At 45.7% G+C, this 21,387-nt stretch overlaps 1 protein-coding gene across 1 annotated transcript; it reads left to right on the top strand.

Annotated features, from left to right (window-relative positions):
* Positions 1-703: 703 nt before the first annotated feature.
* On the top strand, positions 704-19,537 carry WEE2 (WEE2 oocyte meiosis inhibiting kinase). The gene is made up of 11 exons (XM_035128111.3): positions 704-1,060; positions 5,770-5,969; positions 9,280-9,331; positions 12,014-12,186; positions 12,964-13,085; positions 14,045-14,191; positions 15,531-15,632; positions 16,483-16,568; positions 16,746-16,916; positions 17,486-17,628; positions 18,520-19,537. Exons 1-11 carry the CDS (start codon positions 704-706, stop codon positions 18,683-18,685), a joined length of 1,719 nt encoding a protein of 572 aa, XP_034984002.3. The 3' UTR covers positions 18,686-19,537.
* The last annotated feature ends 1,850 nt before the right edge of the window (positions 19,538-21,387 follow it).

The following is a 21,387-nucleotide window of genomic DNA, read 5'->3' on the forward strand; positions in this document are numbered from 1 at the left end:
AGTTTTTCCAGGCAGAATGGGCTATGTCAGAAAATGTTTGCTAGCTGGCTGGGTGCCTTTGCATCTGGCTGTGGCATAGGGCCTTCCTTCTGGAGATCTGCGTAAAGGGATTATTATGTGGGGCTTTTCTCTGCCTAGTTTCTGTATGTACTGACTTAACCCCTTGTGTGAGGACAGCTGTGGAATAAATGCTTATTCCTGATTAATATGAGACCTGTGTGTAGCCATAGACTATTCACATTTGCTTGGAAAAACTCCCAGTGAGTTCAGTGGGGCTAATTCCCAAAGCAGTGCACATAGAATTTCAGGGGTTAATATAATAATACCCTTATTCCTGAGTCGTCTCAGAGTCTTTCTCTCTCTCTTTTACTATTTTTCTTTTTTAAATGGAGTATGTCTTCTCATGCCAGTGTAGCTGTGGGATTATTCAAAATGGATGTCTGTGTATATTGAGTAAAAGTTGAAAACTAGCTCTTGCAGGCAAACACGACTCTGGGGACAAAATCAAGGTCGTTTGTGTGGCCTTTGCATTGTGTGAAATTGCGCAGTTGAGAAGATTGAAGGGGAAAGTATCTAAGAACTTTGTTTTGAAGGAATTTGTTTCTGGAGCCTTAGGCTAGGTGTAACTTCCAAGGCTGAGACAGGTACCGGTATTGCAAAAGGCTAATCTCTGGGCTGCGTGCTTTGTTTCTTTCCAGCTGCCATGGATAACTGGGAGAGCAGCAGCGGCAATAACTTCATCCAGAAGCTGGACTTTTCAAGTTGTGGAGAAGACACTGAGTTGGAAGAAGACAATAGCATGCAAGAGGAAGAGCCAAGTCATGTCACCCCTCAGAAAAACTGGGAGACAGGGAACTGGAGAGTAAACTGCCCTGTTCCAGTCACCCCGCAGAGGCCGCTGGATGACCTTTCTTTCCCGAAATCGTGGGCAAGTCCAGTGAGGAAAGGTAAGGAATCTCTGAGGAAGAAACCTCTCCCTTTGGAAGATTATCCTGGGACGCCGCTGCACTACATCACCTGGCAAAAGCTCCAGCTCTGTGACACCCCACACACTCCAAAGGTAAGTTGATGTGGTGGGTGTATTTATATGGCACATTGTGTTTAAAAATCCTCACGGGGTGGCGTGGGGGGAGGCAAGGCTTTGGTTGTAGTTGTTAGACTTTCAACGTGGTTGAGGAGTCATTTTTTTTATTCTACAAAACTTAATATTTCTACTACTGTAGCTTTTAGACTCCATCTTCCTCCAAGGGGCTCACAAAGTGGCGTACATGGTTCTCCCCCTCCACATTTCGTCCTCAGAACAACCCTGTGCGGTAGGCCATGAGGCAGTGACTGACCTGGGGCCTGGTGAACTTCATACCTGAATGGGGATTTCAACTCTGGTCTTCCAGGTCCTAGTCTGATATGCTAACCTAGGTAAAGGTAAAGGGACCCCTGACCATTAGGTCCAGTCGTGGGGTTGCGACGCTCATCTCGCATTATTGGCCGAGGGAGCCGACGTACAGCTTCCAGGTTATGTGGCCAGCATGACAAAGCCGCTTCTGGCGAACCAGAGCAGCACACGGAAATGCCGTTTACCTTCCCACTGTAGTGGTTCCTATTTATCTACTTTCACTTTGACGTGCTTTCGAACTGCTAGGTTGGCAGGAGCTGGGACCGAGCAACGGGAGCTCACCCCGTTGCAGGGATTCGAACCGCCGACCTTCTGATCAGCAAGCCCTAGGCTCTGTGGTTTAACCCACAGCGCCACCTGCGTTCCCTAGGCACCCCCAAATTTCGGCCCTCCAGATGTTTTGGACTATAATTCCCATCATCCCTGACAACCGGTCCTGTTAGCTAGGGATCATGGGAGTTGTAGGCCAAAACATCTGGAGGGCCACAGTTTGGGGATGCCTGTGCTAACCTGTACACCAGGCATATGCAGCCGTAGCTCTCCAGCTGTTTTGGAACTACAACTCCCATGATCCCTAGCTAACAGGGCCAGTGGTCAGGGATCATGGGAATTGTAGTTCCAAAACATCTGGAGAGCCAAGGTTGCCTATGCCTGCTTTACACCATGTCTCTGGTGCCCTGCATTCAGCAGTGTTTTGGGGTATGTGTGCTTCCTGAAAACAGCATGATAATCATGGCTGGACTTTCCTCCAAGCACAGGAAGCTGGGGAGGCTGCTTACTGGGTGCCTTCCAGTTGTTTATGCTTGGGGGTTTTTTTAAGCGAAATCTCTTACTTCTAAAGAAATGATTGTGGAGAACTCTCTTTTTAAGGACTTCCCTTGAACAAAAGCATTTGACATACTAATCTCAAGTGCTTGGTAGCCAGCTTCCCTATCTTCCCGTGCTTTAATCTGAAGCATGGGAAGATGTCATGAGGCAACTCATCCCATAGGTCTTCCTCAGATCAGGAAGTTTGGGCAGCTGGGAAGACTGCAGAGTGCTGGAGAAATGTTTCACAGAAAGGGAAGTGCACAGGCCAGCTCGCAAACGATACGATAAGTTCAACTGTGTGTGGACTGAGATTCTAAAGTACCGTATGCATGAGGCCAGAAAAATATAAAACTATTTCAAATTACAAGAACTGCTGAGAATTTGGGGACAAGTTTCGTCCTAAACCACTGAGCCTAGGGCTTGCTGATCAGAAGGTCGGCGGTTCGAATCCCCGCAACGGGGTGAGTTCCCGTTGCTCGGTCCCAGCTCCTGCCAACCTAGCAGTTCGAAAGCACGTCAAAGTGCAAGTAGATAAATAGGTACCACTCCAGCGGGAAGGTAAACGGTGTTTCCGTGCGCTGCTCTGGTTCGCCAGAAGCGGCTTAGTCATGCTGGCCACATGACCCGGAAGCTGTATGCCGGCTTCCTCGGCCAGTAAAGTGAGATGAGTGCCGCTACCCCAGAGTCGTCCGCAACTGGACCTAACGGTCAGGGGTCCCTTTACCTTTACCTTTCGTCCTAGAACCAGACTGAACACTCTTAACTGCAAATTCCAATGTCCCACATCAAACTTCCAGAGAGGCAGCCAGCACCACTAAACACTGTTAGTTTACAGAGCCCCCAAACTCATCTCCTCCTCTGTTCTGTTTTAGACATATAACACTAAACTATAATTTAGGGTTATGTGAATGAGCCTGGCTGAGGCTCGGGCTTTTTTTTTTTTCTTTCCACCTCCTTAGTGGTCATAAGGAGATCAGAAATCTGTTTCTGGTTTCATTGAAGTGCTACTTAGCATTTTGTCTGCCCCCTGCTTAATCTTAAGTGTGGTATATTGAAACTAGCTGGCTTCATAAACTGAAGAATCAGTGTGCCATGTTTCAGTAAACCAAAGTACAGTAGTATACTAAAGTATAGTAGGTCAGGGTTTGGACATAACACATAACTATGGTTAGAATGTGGCAACCCAGGTGGCGCTGTGGGTTAAACCACAGAGTCTAGGGCTTGCTGATCAGAAGGTCGGCGGTTCGAATCCCTGCAACGGGGTGAGCTCCTGTTGCTCGGTCCCAGCTCCTGCCCACCTAGCAGTTCGAAAGCACATCAAAGTGCAAGTAGATAAATAGGGACCGCTCCGTTGGGAAGGTAAACGGCGTTTCCGTGCGCTGCTCTGGTTCGCCAGAAGCAGCTTTGTCATGCTGGCCACATGACCCAAAGGCTGTCTGCGGACAAACGCCGGCTCCCTTGGCCTATAGAGCGGGATGAGCGCCGCAACCCCAGAGTCGGACACGACTGGACCTGATGGTCAGGGGCCCCTTTACCTTTACCTATGGTTAGAATAGAAACGAGACAGAGACTACTGAGTGCAGCTGCACTTAAAGAGGGGAGGACATGAACCTGAAGCCCGCCCAGATATGTTCACATGCTCACCTAGCCCTCTATCATCTCTGTTCCCTTTCACAAATACCCACACATACCTAGATTACATCTTTAGCTTGGAGTGGAGGGATAAAGGCAGTTCCACCTTCCACATATTTTCAAACTACTCAGAAAGCAACCACTACCACTTAGCTGTCGGACGCGGGTGGCGCTTTGGGTTAAACCACGGAGCCTAGGGCTTGCCGATCAGGAGGTTGGCGGTTCGAATCCCTGCGATGGGGTGAGTTCCCGTTGCTCGGTCCCAGCTCCTGCCAACCAAGCAGTTCGAAAGCACGTCAAAGTGCAAGTAGATAAATAGGTACCGCTCCAGCGGGAAGGTAAACGGTGTTTCCGTGCGCTGCTCTGGTTCGCCAGAAGTGGCTTAGTCATGCTGGCCACATGACCTGGAAGCTGTACGCCGGCTCCCTCGGCCAATAACGCGAGATGAGCGCCGCGTCCCCAGAGTCGGTCACGACTGGACCTTTACCTTTACCGCTTGGCTAACAGGACATACCTGGCAACTTTTCCACTGACTGTTAAGGAACACTTGTAGTCATTCTGGTGCCATTAACCTCTACTGTCCAGTGCCCCATGTCCCAATAGTATGGTACCTATAAAAGGAAGTGCCATGCAGTGGTTAGTGTCATAGACTGAGACTGGAGAAACCCACGTTCAAATCTTCACTTGGCCATGAGCGACTGCTCTCTCTCAGTTGAATCTACTTCACGAGGTTGTTATGAGGGTACAATTGGGGAGCAGGCGAAGCATGCCTGATGCCTTATGCTCCTTGGAGGAAAGGTGGGGTGTCAATGAATTGTACACCTGCTTAACAAGTGATGCTGGGCCAGGTAGATAGAAATACCTTCAGTGGTTCTTCTCCCCCTAGCATTGTAAAAGCAGCACCTACATTCTCTCAGATGAATAGTTGACTGTTGAGAGTCTCTGCTGAAGTTCCTTCTAATGGGGGCACCATACTGTGTGTGTATGTATATATTTTTACCATCAAAATGACTTCAAGTAGCATTGCAGGAACAAGCTTTACTTCAAAGCAGCTTCTGTCACTTCCGAGTCCCAGGCTTGGATGTGGAGCTTCTGCGAGCTATAAAGACACAATCCTGAGTGAGTCTCTTAATTGCGTTTTTGCTCTCTTAAGGTTTGAAATGGAGCAATTTAGAAAATCCCCTTCATCTTCCTGCTTGTTAAGGCAGATCCTCCTGGCACCTGCAGTTCTGTATTTAAGCTTTGCTGCCAAAAATAGCCTACTGTGATAGTAGCATAGTTGAAAGACCCCCTTTTTGTGATTTAAATCCATATGGCTGACAAGGATTCGACTTGACGGGAAGTCAAAGCCTACACATGACTCTGGTATTCCAGCTGCAATTTGTGTAGCAGGTGCAGCCATTGTGGATCCTTCCAGATGTGGCTGGACTTCCATTATCCTAACACTGGCTCGGATGGACCAATCAATCAAATTTATTGCAGCTTTAAGCTCATCTTGGTCTGATGTAGCCAGGCAGGTCTTTTACATTCCTAACCCACTGGCACTTCAAAGCATAACAAAGGTGGGGAAACTGGTTCTCCAGGTGTTGTTGGACAGCTCCCACGGTCCCTTTCCATAGGCCAGGTTGACTAGGCCTGATGGGAGGTGAGAATCCAACATCTGGCGGGGAACTACATTGCTTACCCCTGGCTTAACAAGGTATTTCTTAATGTGGTGTTACAGGCATTGGTGAGTTAGGGAATAGCAAGCATTTACAGTGGTACCTTGACTTCCGAAGGTTTCGACTTATGAAGTCGGCAAGCGCCGCGGAATGGATCACCTTCGTAAGTCAAGGTACCACTGTATGGTCCTTATGACCTTCCTCTTTATTGCAGGTTGATGCTAGTGGACTACACTGTTCTCTGTTGACTGTCTGTTGTTGTTTTCAATCTAGAGCCTCTTGTCCAAGACAGCTTTCCCTTCACCTGTGGGAAAGTTCCCCTCCAAAGGGATGAGGAACCTGAGGTTCACTTCCTGCCCTGACTCCGAGGAAACTCCCCCCGCTTCCTTAGTTAACATTAACCCCTTTACACCAGAGTCTTATCGGCAAATGGTTTTCCATCCCAGTGGCAAGAGGAAAGCCAGAGGGGAGCTGTGAGTGTTTTCTGTTTTTTCTTAAGAATATATACTGTATTCTATAGGGGGCAAAAGGGAGATATGAGGGTAGCCATCTTGTAGCCCATTGGTTTTTAATACTGTGTTGCAGGGCCTCATGAATGAGAAGTTTGATAACAACAAGCTTCTTCTGACAGCTTGCCTGCTATAAACGTCTGACATTCCTTTGCAATTATTGTTATTATTATTATTATTACTACTACCGGTATTATTATTAATAATTTATTATTTATACCCTGCCCATCTGGCTGGGTTTCCCCAGCCACTTGGGCGGCTCCCAACAGAATATTAAAAACATGATAAAACATCAAACATTAAAAACTTCCCAAAACAGGGCTGCCTTCAGATGTCTTCTATAAGCCAGATAGTTGTTTATTTCCTTGACATCTGATGGGAGGGCGTTCCACAGGGCATGCACCACTACCAAAAAGGCCCTCTGCCTGGTTCCATGTAACCTCACTTCTCTCAGAGAGGGAACCTCCAGACGTCCCTCAGAGCTGGACCTCAGTGTCCAGGCTGAACAATGGGGGTGGAGACGCTCCTTCAGGTATACTGGGCTGAGGCCGTTTAGGGCTTTTAAAGTCAGCACCAACACTTTGAATTGTACTTGGAAAGGTACTGGGAGCCGATTTAGATTCTTTAAGACCAGTGTTATATGGTCTCAGCAGAGTGTTCTGAAAAATGCCTTCACAGTGGTTGAAGAGGCCCAACTGGGCTGGCTACATGAACTGAGCATGTGCCCTACAATCCACAACAGAATTCTCTCCAGAGGCTGTACAGTCATCTATGGAGGGGGTGGTTTGGAAGCTCCTTTATATCATACCAGACTATTGACCCACCAAGCTGAGAATCATCTGTTCGGACTCCAGGGTTTCAGGCTGTTGACATCCCCAATCTTACCTGGAGATGCTAGGGACTGAACCTGGGTTGTCTTCTGCATGCAAAGCAGATCACTCCTCCTCCTTCCTCGCAGTTCTTCGCAAGATGGTTTGTGTTTCAAATGAAATCTAGTTCAGTATCCCATTCTCGCAGTGGAAGACAGAAAGCGCTCTCCATACTTGTGCTCCCCAGAAACTGGACATAGTGCCTTGAGCATCAGAGGCAGAAGATGTTTTCTTGAAGCTCAATGGGTTTGTGGGTCAATATAGCTTCCTGATTTTTTGGAGGCTTTCCTGGGAGCATGGCTCTGGTGAGGGGAGGCTGTCCTGCTCAGCTGCTTCACTTCAAAACACACTCCATTGCTGTTGGGGTTGCTCTGGACTTCTTGCATCAAGCAGAGTATTGGATAAAACTGTCGGGATTCTGGGAGTTCTGGGCAGAAAGGTTCTCTTAACAATAGAAAGCTTTGAAAGCCTTTGCCTCAACCCAAAGAGGGCTCCTTTGTCTTTGCTGCGTGTAAAGGAGACATCCAGCAAGTGCTGTGTTGATCAATAAAAGCGCCACTCTAATAACCTCTCTGTGTGACTCTCTTAAACCATTGGAGCACACCGCAAAGCTAAGAATTGGCAATCTTCCTGGATGGAGGTGGGGGGGGGATGCAGAAAGCGTTCTGCGTTGTGTCTGTTTATTAGTGTTAAATTATAGGCTGTGTGTGTTTTGTATGTTTACAAAAAATAGATTTTTAGAAATAACTAGCTGCCCCTGCACGCGTTGCTGTGCGTTAGTCTGTCAAATGGAGGGTAATAGGCCCCCTTCAGATCCCCCTGAGCCTCAGAGTCCCCCTGTTTTACAGGGGCATACATAAAACAAAGGCCGTGCTGCGGCCTGCGACCCGGGTGGTCGCCCTTCTGCCCCCCTGGGCCTAGTGGGGGCCCGGCAGCCTGGCAGGGGGCTACATAAAACAAAGGCCGTGCTGCGACCTGCGATCCGGGCGCTCGCCCTCTCCCCCCCCCTTGGGCCTAGCAGCCTGGCAGGGGCCTAGGGGTCTGATAATGGCCGCCTTGGTGGTTTCAGTTGCTTGGTTGATGATTTTTAGAAATAATAGGAAGATTATTCTTCCACTCCCACCCCCCACCCCTGATTCTCAAAGCCACGCCTAGCTGGGGAAACTAGCATGCAGGGAGTATTGTATGAGTGAAAAGCATAATGGCACTTGACTGAAAAGATTACTGACAATGGGTCATGGTACATCTAATCGGATTGCCTACTGTGGAAAGACAGGTTTCGGCCTTCACTGGTCCAACCAACAGCTGTCAATTGTCAATGCGTAATCAACTGTCACTAAGCAATCAGCATTGCATCAATATGTGTTCGGATGCCAAAGGCTAACTGAGAAGCTTAATTGCTTTCAACTGCAGGAGTTATTCCTGTATCTTCAGGCACAGGAAGGGAAAAAAGTAGGATTTTAAAAATTAAGCTCTCTGCAGGTAGGGATGGTGGAGGATGTCATTTGGTCTGCATTTTAAAGCAAACTAAACCGATCTGCACCTCCCAGACTAATAGCACAAATCTTTGGGATTCTGCACTTCTCTGAATTTTGCAGTACTGCCAGCTCAAAAAGGAGGAGATATGTACCAAAATGCCTTAAGCACTTTATTCAAGGGTTAAACTGGTTTAGAAATGCATAGACTGGAATATAAAATAAATATTTAAGTATGTGTGTTATGATAAAATACTGTTTAAGGACACGATTAAACACAATTTTTCCTACAGCATTTTAAAAACTAGAAATTGCCAGGTTACTGCAGAAATGGGACAGGGCAGGCTTAGGAATAAATACATGCAAAACTTAAGATGGGCATAGCAGCTGCCCCTCTTTACATCAAGTAAAACAACAGAAATACTTAACTAACCAATTACATTGGTTCTGCCCCCCCCCCCCCAAACAAGAACCCTGGCTATGCCCATGAAACAACATAGATTGGTGGTATCAGCAAATCGATCCCCTAACCTCAGGTCTGTCAGAGTTGGATGAATGCTTGTTTCCAAGTGTCTCAGATTTTACAAAGACTGGGATTGGATTTCATGTGTTTAAAATGCTGCATCGCTAACCCCCTCTGCCTGCAGATGTCAGGGCAGCTGTGCATTCATTTGAAATCTGAATTGATTGTAAACTAGAATGTCGATCACCCTAAATTGAGGGCTATAGCCTCTGTGGCCTTTGATTTTTTCCCTAGTGGTCTCTTATGCTTATGGGGAAATGCCTACATAAATACTTCACGCAGCTTGAGAAGTTCCTGAAGCTGGTGTTTGAAATATTTAAATGGTGAAACTGAATAATAGAGTTGGGAGTTGTGTCTTGTCTTTGCAACCGGGATGCTTCCTCATGTGATTAAACTTACCGTTTCAGGGATGATCCCAGCCAAAAAGAGAGCCAGGTGGAACCAGGGTTGCCAGCCAAGGTGAGTAGTGTGCTTCTTCAAACAGGTGCACAAAAAACAACATGGCCATAAGTTATCGGTTTAATACTGAAAGAGGGAAAACTGTTTGTGGGCCTATAGCAGCAGACAATGTTATTACTGTAACACAGAGAGCAATCTTATCACTGACTTTCTTTTCATTGTATATTTTAAAAGAAAGCCTATAGTTTTACATTTTAATGAAATGGGGTGGAGAGGAAAAATTAGGTGGTGCAAGGCAATAGTTATTACAACACCAGACAGTTACTTAACAGGCTTCAACAACAACACCGTTCACAACTAAACTATGTGTTGCATCCGATCTCAGTTTTAGGTTATAAAGTACGGCTAATAAGCTGAGGTATAGGCTGAAGGCCAAGTTGAAAGTTTACTTTGGTTCAGCTTTAAAACTACTTGGAAGTTCAGCTCCCTGTTTTTTTCCATTTCTACCCTCTCCTGCCCATTTTCAGTGATTCCCCTGGTAGTAATGCACTTGCCATAAATGAATCAGGTGGAGGAGGTTTTCAGGTATTAGACTAGGACCTGGAGAACCAGGGTCAAATCCCCACTCAGCCATGAAGCTCTCTGGTTGACCTTGAACCAGGCACTGTCACTTGGTCTAACCCAGGCACCCCCAAACTTCAGCCCTCCAGATGTTTTGGACTACAATTCCCATCATCCCTGACCACTGGTCCTGTTAGCTAGCGATCATGGGAGTTGTAGGCCAAAACATCTGGGGGCCACAGTTTGGGGATGCCTGGTCTAACCCGTCTCACAGGGTGGTTGTGAGAATAATACAGAGAGAGGGAACACCATGTATGCTACCTTGAGCTTCTTTGAGAAAATGTGGGATGCGAAAGCAAAAATAACTAAAATACTCAGACTCACTATAATAAATGGGCCCAAGCTACTAATGTTAATTGAAATTAACGGGTCTCATCTGCTTTGGACTAACTTTACACGCAACCCTGTACATGGGTTGATCATATCTTGGCCAGAAATCAACAAATTCCTAAATTTCTATTCCCAAAATTAACAAATTCCAACTTACACAAAATGCTTGCAGTATTTGTTTGCTGTGAACCTTGATAAAGCTAGCTTAGGTTTGACCGTATAATGTGCTCCAGTCTCTTCCTCAATTAAGTTAAGTGAAATGTCCCCACTTCTCCCCCCCCCCCATCATAATGTAAACTCTAATAAATTATAGAACAACCTGAAGGGTTCTTCCTTAGCATCGATAACAATCAAAGAAGTGAAGTGACGTCTATGTCTTGCAGTATCTGCCTTAAGATGGTGGTAGATTCAAACTCCCGTCAGGCCCAATTAGCATGTGCAGTAGTCAGGGATGATGGGAACTGTAGTCCAAAACATCTGGAGAGTGCCAGGAATGGGGGAGGAAGCACAGAGTTCCGGGGGCCACTGGTTTGATCTGGGGATTTAAGGCAGCACCTTCACTCCTGCAAACTTGCAGGTAATGTGGTTTAGTAAGAAACTTGTCCCAGTCCATATCTAACTCTTCAGGCTTCATTAATTTGAAATGCTGTTGGGAGCATAGGAAGTGGACTTCTACCAGGTGAGACTAATATTGGCCGCTCTTTGGGTCAGGGTCTTTTCTAAGTGGGAGAGCACAGGGATTGAACCTGTGGATTCCTGTGCACATAGGATGCCCTCTGCCTCTGAGTCAGCACTGATGCTATAACGTACACAAGGAGCGAATTATTCAGCCAGAGTTGTGGGCTGATAGGGAACAGAGTGCTGACCATAGCTGTCAAAAGCAATCGCATGCCAAGGGAAACAAAATGGGGCAGGCCAGGCACTTTTATGTTGGCACGGCTGCTGGCAGTATTTTGACTCAGCATATTGGATCCATTTCCATCTGCCCTGAAGGCTTTGATGTTTGTGCCTCTCCCAAGTTTAATTCTAGGTTAGTGCTATGATCTACTAGAAGCTCTTAGCAGAGAAACGGTGCCAACACTATTGATTAAAATCTGAACATCTGTCGTAGAATATATGTTTTGCAGGAGGGGTGCTAACAATAGCATTTTCTGCAAGGGCATAAATACATATTGGGTGCAGTTCTTTGATTTATCAGGCTTTATATTTTGCAAAATGTTGACACTGAGGCTGCCATTTGAAAGCGGGTGGCGGTGAACCGGTTTCAAAGAAGGGGGGGTGTCTTTAATAGTTCACTTTTGCACTGCTTTTTTTCCTGCAAAAAATCATGCCAAGTCCTTCCTCTCCAGCTGCTTTGACCCTGCAAGTGGACAAGATACGACTTGGGAATTTTGTTTCATCTGTACTATGCTGCATAGCAAACTACTCTGGACACCAAGGGCACTTTCAGTTTGTGAAATGACATATCGGAAGGGTGGTGATCTTCCTTCATTGATAAATCAGGAAGACGAGAGGAAGCTTTTCCAGCGGACCAGGATACTATACTGTGTGTGCAAAGCAGGGTAGCCAACTTGGTGCCAACTCCCGATCTTGCTGGACTCAAATGCCCACCAGGCAAGGTAGCCAGCGGTCAAGGATGATGGGAAACCAATGTTGGCTATTTCTGAAAGGACACCACTGCATCTGGGAACCAGAACCCAAGGCCTCGCATCGCAAGGTCTTCAAGTCATGCTCGGGATTTGATGGGCAACCTGCCTTAAACTTACGTGGATTCTTCTCTCTCTCCTCCAGAGATTCCTCTTACGTGAGAGCAACATGGTTTCCCGCTACAAGAAGGAATTCTTGGAGCTGGAGAAAATAGGAGTGGGGGAATTTGGCTCCGTGTACAAGTGCGTCAAAAGGCTGGATGGGTGCGTCTATGCCATCAAGCGCTCCAAGAGACCCCTTGCTGGTTCCTCAGATGAGTAAGTAACCACCGCAGAACACACACATGCACACACACACAAACAAACAAACACACCATGATGAAATGAGTAAGAGCCTTGGGTGGATTGGCCAATAAATTTCTGGATTGAATCACGCTAGAAATTGTACCACGGCTGCTTAGCTTACCTCTCCCACCCCACCCTTCTTTAAATAGACCATGATAGATATCGTCATTGTTCTTCCCACTATAGGCTCAAAAGGCGATGTTTGCTTCTGGATTCCCCAAACCACATTGCACATCGTCTAATATGCTCTCTAGCCAGTGTGTAAATAAGTTGGATTTGAGATTAGCCAAGTATTGGAAAAGGTCATGCGAAAAGTGGACTGGAAGCATTTAAAAATGAAATCTGCCACCCATTTCATGAACCTTTTCCTTCCCCTTGTCATTCCGGGCTTGCCTTTCCTTAGTCCGTGCCCAGCACCGTTAAATCTAATTTAGTATTGAATTAAGAACTTTTGTTCCACAACAATACTATTTCCTCCCCACCCACCCCCAACCCAAAAAGAAATCTCTTAGTGGTGAGAGACTTCAGGGTTGCCAGTAGCTTACCTTTCTATTGTTTCTCTAAGTGTGGGGGTAGAGAGGCATATCCCCTTCCAGATATTTCCCAGCCATTTAAGGAAGAACTTTGCCAAGTTCTCCAGGAAGTCTTGTCTGACTCCATTAACCCTCCCCTGTCCAAACTCCTGATCTTGCAACAATATTGTTCTTTGAATGATGGGTCATTTCTCTCTCTCTCTCTCTTTCTCTCTAGGCAAATGGCTTTGCGGGAAGTCTATGCCCATGCTGTGCTCGGCCATCATCCCCATGTTGTGCGTTATTACTCGGCTTGGGCAGAAGATGATCACATGATCATTCAGAATGAGCACTGCAATGGTAAGGATACCAGTGGGGGTAGAGGTGGGGGCTTAGGATACTGCTCAACTTCCCATGTTAACTGAAACTTTCAATTCACATGCACTTTGTGAAGTCCTTCGTGTACTTAAATTGAGGTCAATGGATGCTCGTGGAGTTTGGAAGTCCAGAAGGGCAAGATGAGCTGCCACCCTGTTGCTTTCTAGACTCACGAACTGCCATAAGGAATTGAAGCTCCCCACCTCCACCCCAAATGCAAAATCTGGGGACTCTAAAGGACCAAACATGAGGAATGGTGTGATTAAGGACCACCCTTGCACGAGGGCTGCAGTGTACCAAATCCACATGCGTTCATTCAACATGAGCAGAAGAATCTGCAAAAAATGGGTGTTCCCATTGCATGTACACTTCTGCCCAGTTCTCCAACCAAAATGTGTACAAAATGCATATACTAAGGGCAGGTGTCCGTAAAATGCACATATAAGGTTAAAAGAAGGCAAAATTACAGTATATTTAGGGAATGGCTTGCAAAGGTTGACATACAAAATATGCATTGGGAGAAATTAGCACTAAAACACTGGTGAAATTATTTTAATAAAAATAAATAAAACATCACAAACTGATATGGAAATGTGGTAAACTGAATTTAAGATATGTAAAAAGATACAGTACTGAGAGAAACCAAAATCTACCTGGGGGCCTGGCTAGCACAAATGTTGGGAGTTTCCTTATACAGTATAAAAGAGCCAATGCAGAAGCTGTCAATCAAAACCCTTTGAAATGCAAGTGATGGAAGCTAGTAGATTCAAACCAAAACTCTGTCTAAGAGGCAGAAGTGTGAGGCTACCACTTAACCGTTACCCAGATCTTCTACCGGTAAATTCCTGCCTTCTAAAAGAGCACAATCTGCTTCAGAAGGAGGCTCTGTGAACAGGTGGGCGAGGAACTCTGTCTGCTTGTGATCACTTGGCTTTCCACAGGTGGGAGCCTTCAAGATGTGCTTTTGGAAAAGGCAAATACATCAGATTATTTCAAAGAATCTGAGCTGAAGGAGATCTTGCTGCAAGTTTCCATGGGACTGAAATATATTCACACTTCTGGCCTGGTTCACTTGGACATCAAACCCAGTAAGCATTTCTATTCAGTAATGCTTTGTTGTTGTTGTTGTTTAGTCATGCCCGACTCTGTGTGGCCCCATGGACCAGAGCATGCCAGGCAATCCTGTCTTCCACTGCCTCCCGCAGTTTGGTCAGTGCTTTAGTTGTCAAATATTTGTGAACGGCATACATAAGCACATTGCCATAACCCTTTGAGAAAAGTGAGTTAAGCACAGTTGAGCTTTTAGATGGGACGGGGGCTCACCATATTTAAATAGGAACTGTGCCAGTCCTTGTTTAGGGTTTTGTTCTAAGGAATAGGGAAACTTGAGCCTAGCTTGTTACTAACTTGGACATAACCCCAATTACCTGGCCAACTGAATTCAGTAGGACCAACTTCTGAGTAAACAGGGTTGAGATTACAGTTTAATTCACTGAAGCTATGCACCCACAACAGAGAGGAAGCTGAAACGGACCATATGAGGATAGGCAGAAGGAACTCTAGGTATGTTCAGCCTATGGAAGAAAAGACTGATTGGAGGTCAGGGTTGACGGTGAGTGAAAACACATATAGGAGACAAAGGCTTTGCTGCCTAAATCTAATGGGCTGGTATAGTTCAACCAAACATCAAGAGAAACATATTGATGGTAAAAACAGTTTGGCAATGAAACCAATTATCTAGAGCAGGCATGTCCAACAGGTAGATCGTGATCTACCAGTAGATCACTGGATGTTTGCAGTAGATCACTGGTAGATCATTGGCTCCCCCCAAAGAAGCTGAACAACTGTGGCTCCCCTAAGAAAAGCTCAATATTTTACCTCCTCCCTGAAAAAACTCAACAATTTTGACCTGAACCCCAAAAAGGAGGGTAGATCACTGCCAATTTTTAAACTCTGTGAGTAGATTGCAGTCTCTTGGGAGTTGGCCACCCCTGATCTAGTGGGATGGTGGGCTGTCCCTTATTGGGGCACCTTCCAGCAGAGACCATATAGCAACGGGGATATTCTAAATGTGGATTTCCTGCAGCAAACAAGGAGCCAGTTTTGCAATACTTACCTTTCCTCGCGGATTCTTTGAAATAAAATAACACAAGCCCTACTGTACCCCGATTGCTGGAAAACTCTGGAAAGACATCTTCTTAGGCTTCACTTGAATTTGGGGGTGCTGATGCTTAAAACCGTAAAATCAGTCATAGCTCCATCCAAAAGGAAATCCACTTGTCTATCTGACAGCATTTCCTAGACTCCTCTCTTCCCCGGATTGGATATTTAGTGGCAGGCAAGAAAGTGATTGTGGAATGCAGACTGCCATTTATCTGTGTGAGCATTTCAAGCTTCAGTGCTGTTTTTCTGTCTTTGCATTTACAGGCAATATCTTTATATGTCATAAGCTGATTGGGCCTGCTGGTCAGGAGGAGAGCGACAGTGAAGACGACGGCTTTGCCTCTTCTAATGTGGTGTATAAAATTGGTTGGTAGCGTAAATACTCCATGCTTCTAGGGCTAAGACCTGAATGTTTTTAGGGTGTATATACCAATCTCTCTCTCCTGCTCCAAATTTTCAGATGGGACCCATGGAAGAGAGGGCCACAATAAGTGGGAAGAGGGGCAAGTAGAACTGTTCTAGGTCCTGAATAGATATTAGAATGGGTTCAGCAAGAATCAACTGAACGCACATAACTGCATGTAGGTTGTTTGGGGGGGTATTCCTTTCTTTTTTTTTACACATAGAACATATCCAACAAGTTCACCCATGGGTTGATTCCTGCTTTGTTGGGTGGATTGCCGCCCTTGCCTAATCAGGGTCTTGCTGGGCTTGAGTAATATAACCCGAAAGTTGCCTTCAGCCTGCTAGCTTCCTTCTCAAGTGTAGACAAATACATTTCACTCAAGAAATATTATATATTGTATGTGTGAGCCTAGAACACTGAGAGGCTGAGGCCAGAAAACCCAGCTGTAGGTTCCAGCATGCAAGAAGAGGCCTCCAGAGTTTGCAGGATTACAACTGTCATCAATGGCCTTGCTGGCTGGGATTAGTGAGAGTCGGACTACAACCACATCCGGAGGACCACATGTTTCTCCATTCCTGGTGTATAATTCCCCTACTCAACAAATTTATACCTTGTCTTTCCTCCCAAAGAAACCCAGGGTGGCAAACGAATCTGTAATAAAAGTAAATATCAAATAAAATTCTGTAGCACATGCTGAGTTTCTCCAGCAGACTAATCTGTCTTGTGTAGGACTCGCTGAATGCAGAAAGCTTGCAAAGACCGCTGGCACATATTAATGCATTTCATGGCTCACAAGTTTCTTTTCCTTAGGGGACCTTGGACATGTGACATCCATAACCAATCCCCAGGTGGAAGAGGGTGATAGCCGATTTTTGGCGAATGAAGTCTTGCAAGAGGTAATGCTGTGGGCTTTCTTTGGCTCATGGGGGCTTCAGCAGAAGCAGGAACATATACACTTCCCAGTAAAAATCCCTTTTCCTGAAGAGAGATGCCGATTTGAACATGATCAGACTTGGGTCCATAACCTCTCTTGACTGTTTGTGTTCTTTTAAAATCTTCTGCTTCCTCCATAGCAATACTGCTACCTGCCCAAAGCAGACATCTTTGCCCTTGCATTGACCATCTCTCTGGCAGCAGGCTGTGGTTCCCTGCCTACCAACGGCACCGTGTGGCATCACATCCGCCAAGGCAACCTTCCGCTAATCCCTCAGCAGCTGTCGCGGGGCTTTGCAGAACTGCTCAGTGTGAGTGTCCTTTGGGGGAGGACTGTAGCTCAGTGGAACAGCACCTGTTTTGCATGTAGAACGTCACAGGTTTGGTTCCAGGTGGGGCCAGGAGAGACCCCTGCCTAAAACCCCGAAGAGCTGCTGCCAGCCAGTGTAAGCAATACTGAGCTGGATTGACAATGGTCTCATTCAGTATAAAACGGCTTCCTAAGTTCCTAGCATGAGGAGAGCAGTGACATTTCCACACATCAATAATATGAGCCATATCAGCAGAATGAGGAGGGTGCTCAAATAATAGAATCATAGAGTTGGAAGGGACCCTGAGGATCATTGTCCAATCCCCTGCAATGCAGGAATACTCAGCTGTCCCATACGAGGATTGAACCTACGACCTTGGGGTTATCAGCACCACGCTCTAACCAACTGAGCTATCCAGTTATGTAGCAGGGTAGGCTTACCACATAGCTGAAGTAATGCCCAAAACACATTGCCATCTAAAGAGCCTGCCCTCCCCCAGAAAATTCAGCACCTAAAATTACCCAATCGCATCACTGAATATAAAAATCTCTTTCCCCTGCTTGCATCAGCTGATGATTCATCCTGATCCAGTTGTGAGGCCATCAGCCACTGCACTAACCAAACACTCCGTCCTCCGGCCTTCTCTTGGGAAAGCTGCCCAGCTTCAGGAACAGCTGAATGTGGAGAGGTTCAAAATTGCCATGCTGGAAAGGTAAAAAAAAAATACCTTCACGCTTCAGTAGCCAATTAAGATTTGCAAACAACAAGGGCATTGGACTGCCTGGCTTGGAAGCGACTTCTCCTTTGCAGGGAGAACATGTTCTTAATCAGGTGTGAAGAACCATTGGCTCTCCAGATGTTGACTGAACTTCAGCAACCACCAGGCCCCAAGCAAGCGTGGCCAGCCATTATGGGAGTTGTAGTTCAGCAGCATTTGGATGGGCAATGCTTCTCCTATCTGTTCTAAATGCAACTGTGCCTTATGTCCGGGAAAAAATCCAAGCCATGTATTTTGCTCATCATAGAATTCTGACATCTGGGTTTCCACCTGCCTAATCCTTCACTGGGAGTGGTACCTCTTCCTAGTAGACATTACCCAGACTGACTTCCATGCCAGTTTTATTTACCTCCAGCTGCTATTTTAAAGTGAGGAGGAGGGTCTGTGACTTTCCATGCTAGTTTTGAGTGGGCAGGGCAAAGGGAAGAAAGGAGGTTGTGGCAAATCTACACCATGCAATTTAAAGCACTCTTATGCCACTTTTATCCATCTTGGCTTCCCCCCAAAAATCCTGGGAAGTCCATTTTGTTGTGGGTGTTGACTTGTTAGAAGACCCCATAACAAACCACAATTCCCAGGATTCTTTGGGGAGGGGAGCCAATAAAGTGGCAAGAGTTTTGCCCACCCACATTTCAACCAAGCACACTGTTATGTACTACACCACAACCTACTCTGTTATCAACAGTAGACATTTTATTTATTAGCCCACTTTCAACAGTGGAAGGGGGCCCTATGGGCAGTAAGGAAAGTCTGTATGTGCAAATGTGTGTGTGACGTTGGCAACCCCTTGTGTTAAATTGTACCAAATTCTCCTCTCTTTTTCAGAGAGCTGAGAGCAGCCCGTCTTGCCCAGAGCTTCAAAAAGGATAAATTTTTGGAATGTGCCAGGCCTCAAGAATCTGGAGCCAACTCAAAGCACCCAAACAGCAAGAAGCGTCTGGTTGGAGGGAAAAATGCACGGTCGTTTAGCTTTACTGCTGGTGGCTTTTGACGGTTTAGGCTCCTCAAATCACTGAAAACACACCCCTTAGAAACAAGAGACACCTTCAGATTTAAGGGACTGTGTTTTTACTTCTTCCATCATGCGATCGTCATAGTACTAAATCTGGCTACCTGTAAGAGATAGTTGCTACACATCACATTACAACATAATCTCTTTTTAAACCTGTCTGTCGCTTCCTTTTGCCTGAAACGAGTGGGTTTGTTTTCCCTCCCAGGATTATCAGAGGAGTGTGCAACTTTATTTCCTTTCTCTAGCTTTTAGGTTATCCTGTGTTTTCAAGACCTCGTGTTTTTCACTTTAAAAAACAACACACACACCCTAGCTATATTTCAAATGGAATACTATTCAGGCAGCAGTTGGCTTGTTCTTCTTGCAGTTGGGGAGGGCCCTGCCATCACTAACATTTAAGTCCCACCTGGAGATCCAGAGAAAGTAACCAATGCAAAATATATATTTTATATTCAACAGACCTAATGAACATGATCCTTCTAAAATCAACAGGTTAGCCCTACTGCCAACGGGGATTGAATAAAACGAGTCTATATTTGGAAACATATTATTTTTTCCATGAGCAATAGCAGACAGGATACAGCCTGGCCTTGATGGCTGTCTTTTTTGTGTCCAGGATAGAGCACCTGCTGTTCTTAATGTGGGTGGCTGATAATACTGACAGGTAAAGGTTTGATCTGTATTTTTGCCAAGTGTCGTCTGGGATGGGTGGTGATGTTTCAAGCACATTGGAAGGGAATTATAAATGCTTTTTAGAACGCCTTGATGTTCTGGAGATTATGTTATGTAAAGTGTTCATAAATAAAATAAAGTAAACCTTATGCCCCTGTCGAAGTGTTAACTCCTGTTGTGGTTTTCCTGAACACAAAACACTGCTTTGTTGACTAGCCCAGTCATGAAGACTTGGCCAATTGCAGCAGTGTTTTTTTTTGGGGGGGGGCTTCAAGCCTCTCTGTGAGTTCCCTGACTTTCCTGAAGATAGCTTTACTTCACTAGCTGCTGGACAGCACAAATTTTATAGCTGTTGAGAAATTATTCTTTTTCTTAAAATAAGAAAGTGATACATTTGTGAATAAAGCTTCTAATTTTGTTTGCTTCTAAAGTGTATGTGTGTGGAAATTTCGTTTCAGATCATACAAGGGAGGGCTGATGACATTACCTGTGACCACACAGCTCTTGTGGTTGATTCCAGGATGCATCTTGAGTTGCTCCACTTTGCCAGAGTAATGTTTGTTGCAAACATTGTGACATATTTTGCTGTGCAAAGGCTGCGCTGGGGGCGGGCTAGAGCTGGCATAACCAATATGGTGCCCTCCAGAGGCTGCTAGAGGACATCTCTCATCAGTCCAGACCTTTGGTTGTGGTGGCTCTTCTTGGACTTTGGAACTCCCTTCCAAGAGAAGTCAGACTGGCTTCCTCCTTGCAGTCCTTCTGCCGGCAGGTGAAGACCTTGGAATAACAGGCCTTTGGGAACTGGCTTTTAATGAAAGGGCTGGTGCTGGTTTTACTGTATTGTAATTACAGTACAGTGGTGCCTCGCTAGACGGAATTAATTTGTTCCACAGGTCTTTTCTTATAGCGAAAAATTTGTCTAGCGAATCCCATAGGAATGCATCAAATTTTTTTGATTTTTTTTTTGCCCATAGGAACGCATTGAATTTCAATGCATTCCTATGGGAAACTGCGATTCGCTAGACGAATTTTTCGTAAAACGCATTCGTCTAGCGAGGCAACCTCCGCTAAAAAATCCTTTCATTAAGCGGAAATTTCGTTAAGCAGGGCATCACTGTATCTGTATGTTTTTAATAGATATAGCTTTAAGGGGTTCAAGCCCACCCAGGGACGGCTGTGGGCAAAACTATGTTCCGACATCATTGTCTGCCGATTCCTGTGCTGGGTAGCAACATACCTGTATTCATACGTATCTATAGTTCTCACAAAGCCCTTTGGGGGTTGTGAGGGCAATTGTGAAGAGTGCTGCTGGTCTTCAGGGACCCAACTTCCAAGTCCAACTATTCCCCCCCCCCCACACACACACACCATGGCAGCATTTTTAAGAGGTGCGTCATTTTGGTTGCCCCCAAAAGGCGGATAATAATAATTTATTATTCATACACCTGTTTAGGGAAGCTTTTAATGTTTGATGGACTACTGTATTTTAATATTTTGTTGGTTGCCCCCAAAAAGCGGATAATAATAATAATTTATTATTTATACCCCGCCCATCTGGCTGGGTTTCCCCAGCCACTCTGGGCGGCTTCCAACAAAATATTAAAATACAGTAGTCCATCAAACATTAAAAGCTTCCCTAAACAGGGCTGCCTTCAGGTGTCTTCTAAAAATCTGGAAGTTGTTCTCTTTGAAATCTGGTGGGAGGGCGTTCCACAGGGCGGGTGCCTGAGCGAAGTCTTCCTCGGATTCATTCGTTCCAACGGGTCTACTCTGAAGTAGGACTGTCATTGGCTTCCTCGTGTGTGTGTGTAGGGAGAAACAAGGACAATTCCCCCTTGCTTTGTTTCTTATTCCTTCTCCTGAGTCCCTTTTAAATACTCCCGCTTTTGCGGGAGGCAGGAAGCCGACGGGCCTGATCCGTCTGGTCTCTCCCCGGCTCACCGGCCTCGCCTTCCCCTCTGGTGGGGATGGAAATAATAGCGCCACTGAAATCCGGAAACTGGTCCAAG

This window comes from Zootoca vivipara, chromosome 9, assembly GCF_965207765.1.
Source record: "Zootoca vivipara chromosome 9, rZooViv2.hap1.1, whole genome shotgun sequence".
In the NCBI taxonomy this organism is placed as follows: domain Eukaryota; kingdom Metazoa; phylum Chordata; class Lepidosauria; order Squamata; family Lacertidae; genus Zootoca; species Zootoca vivipara.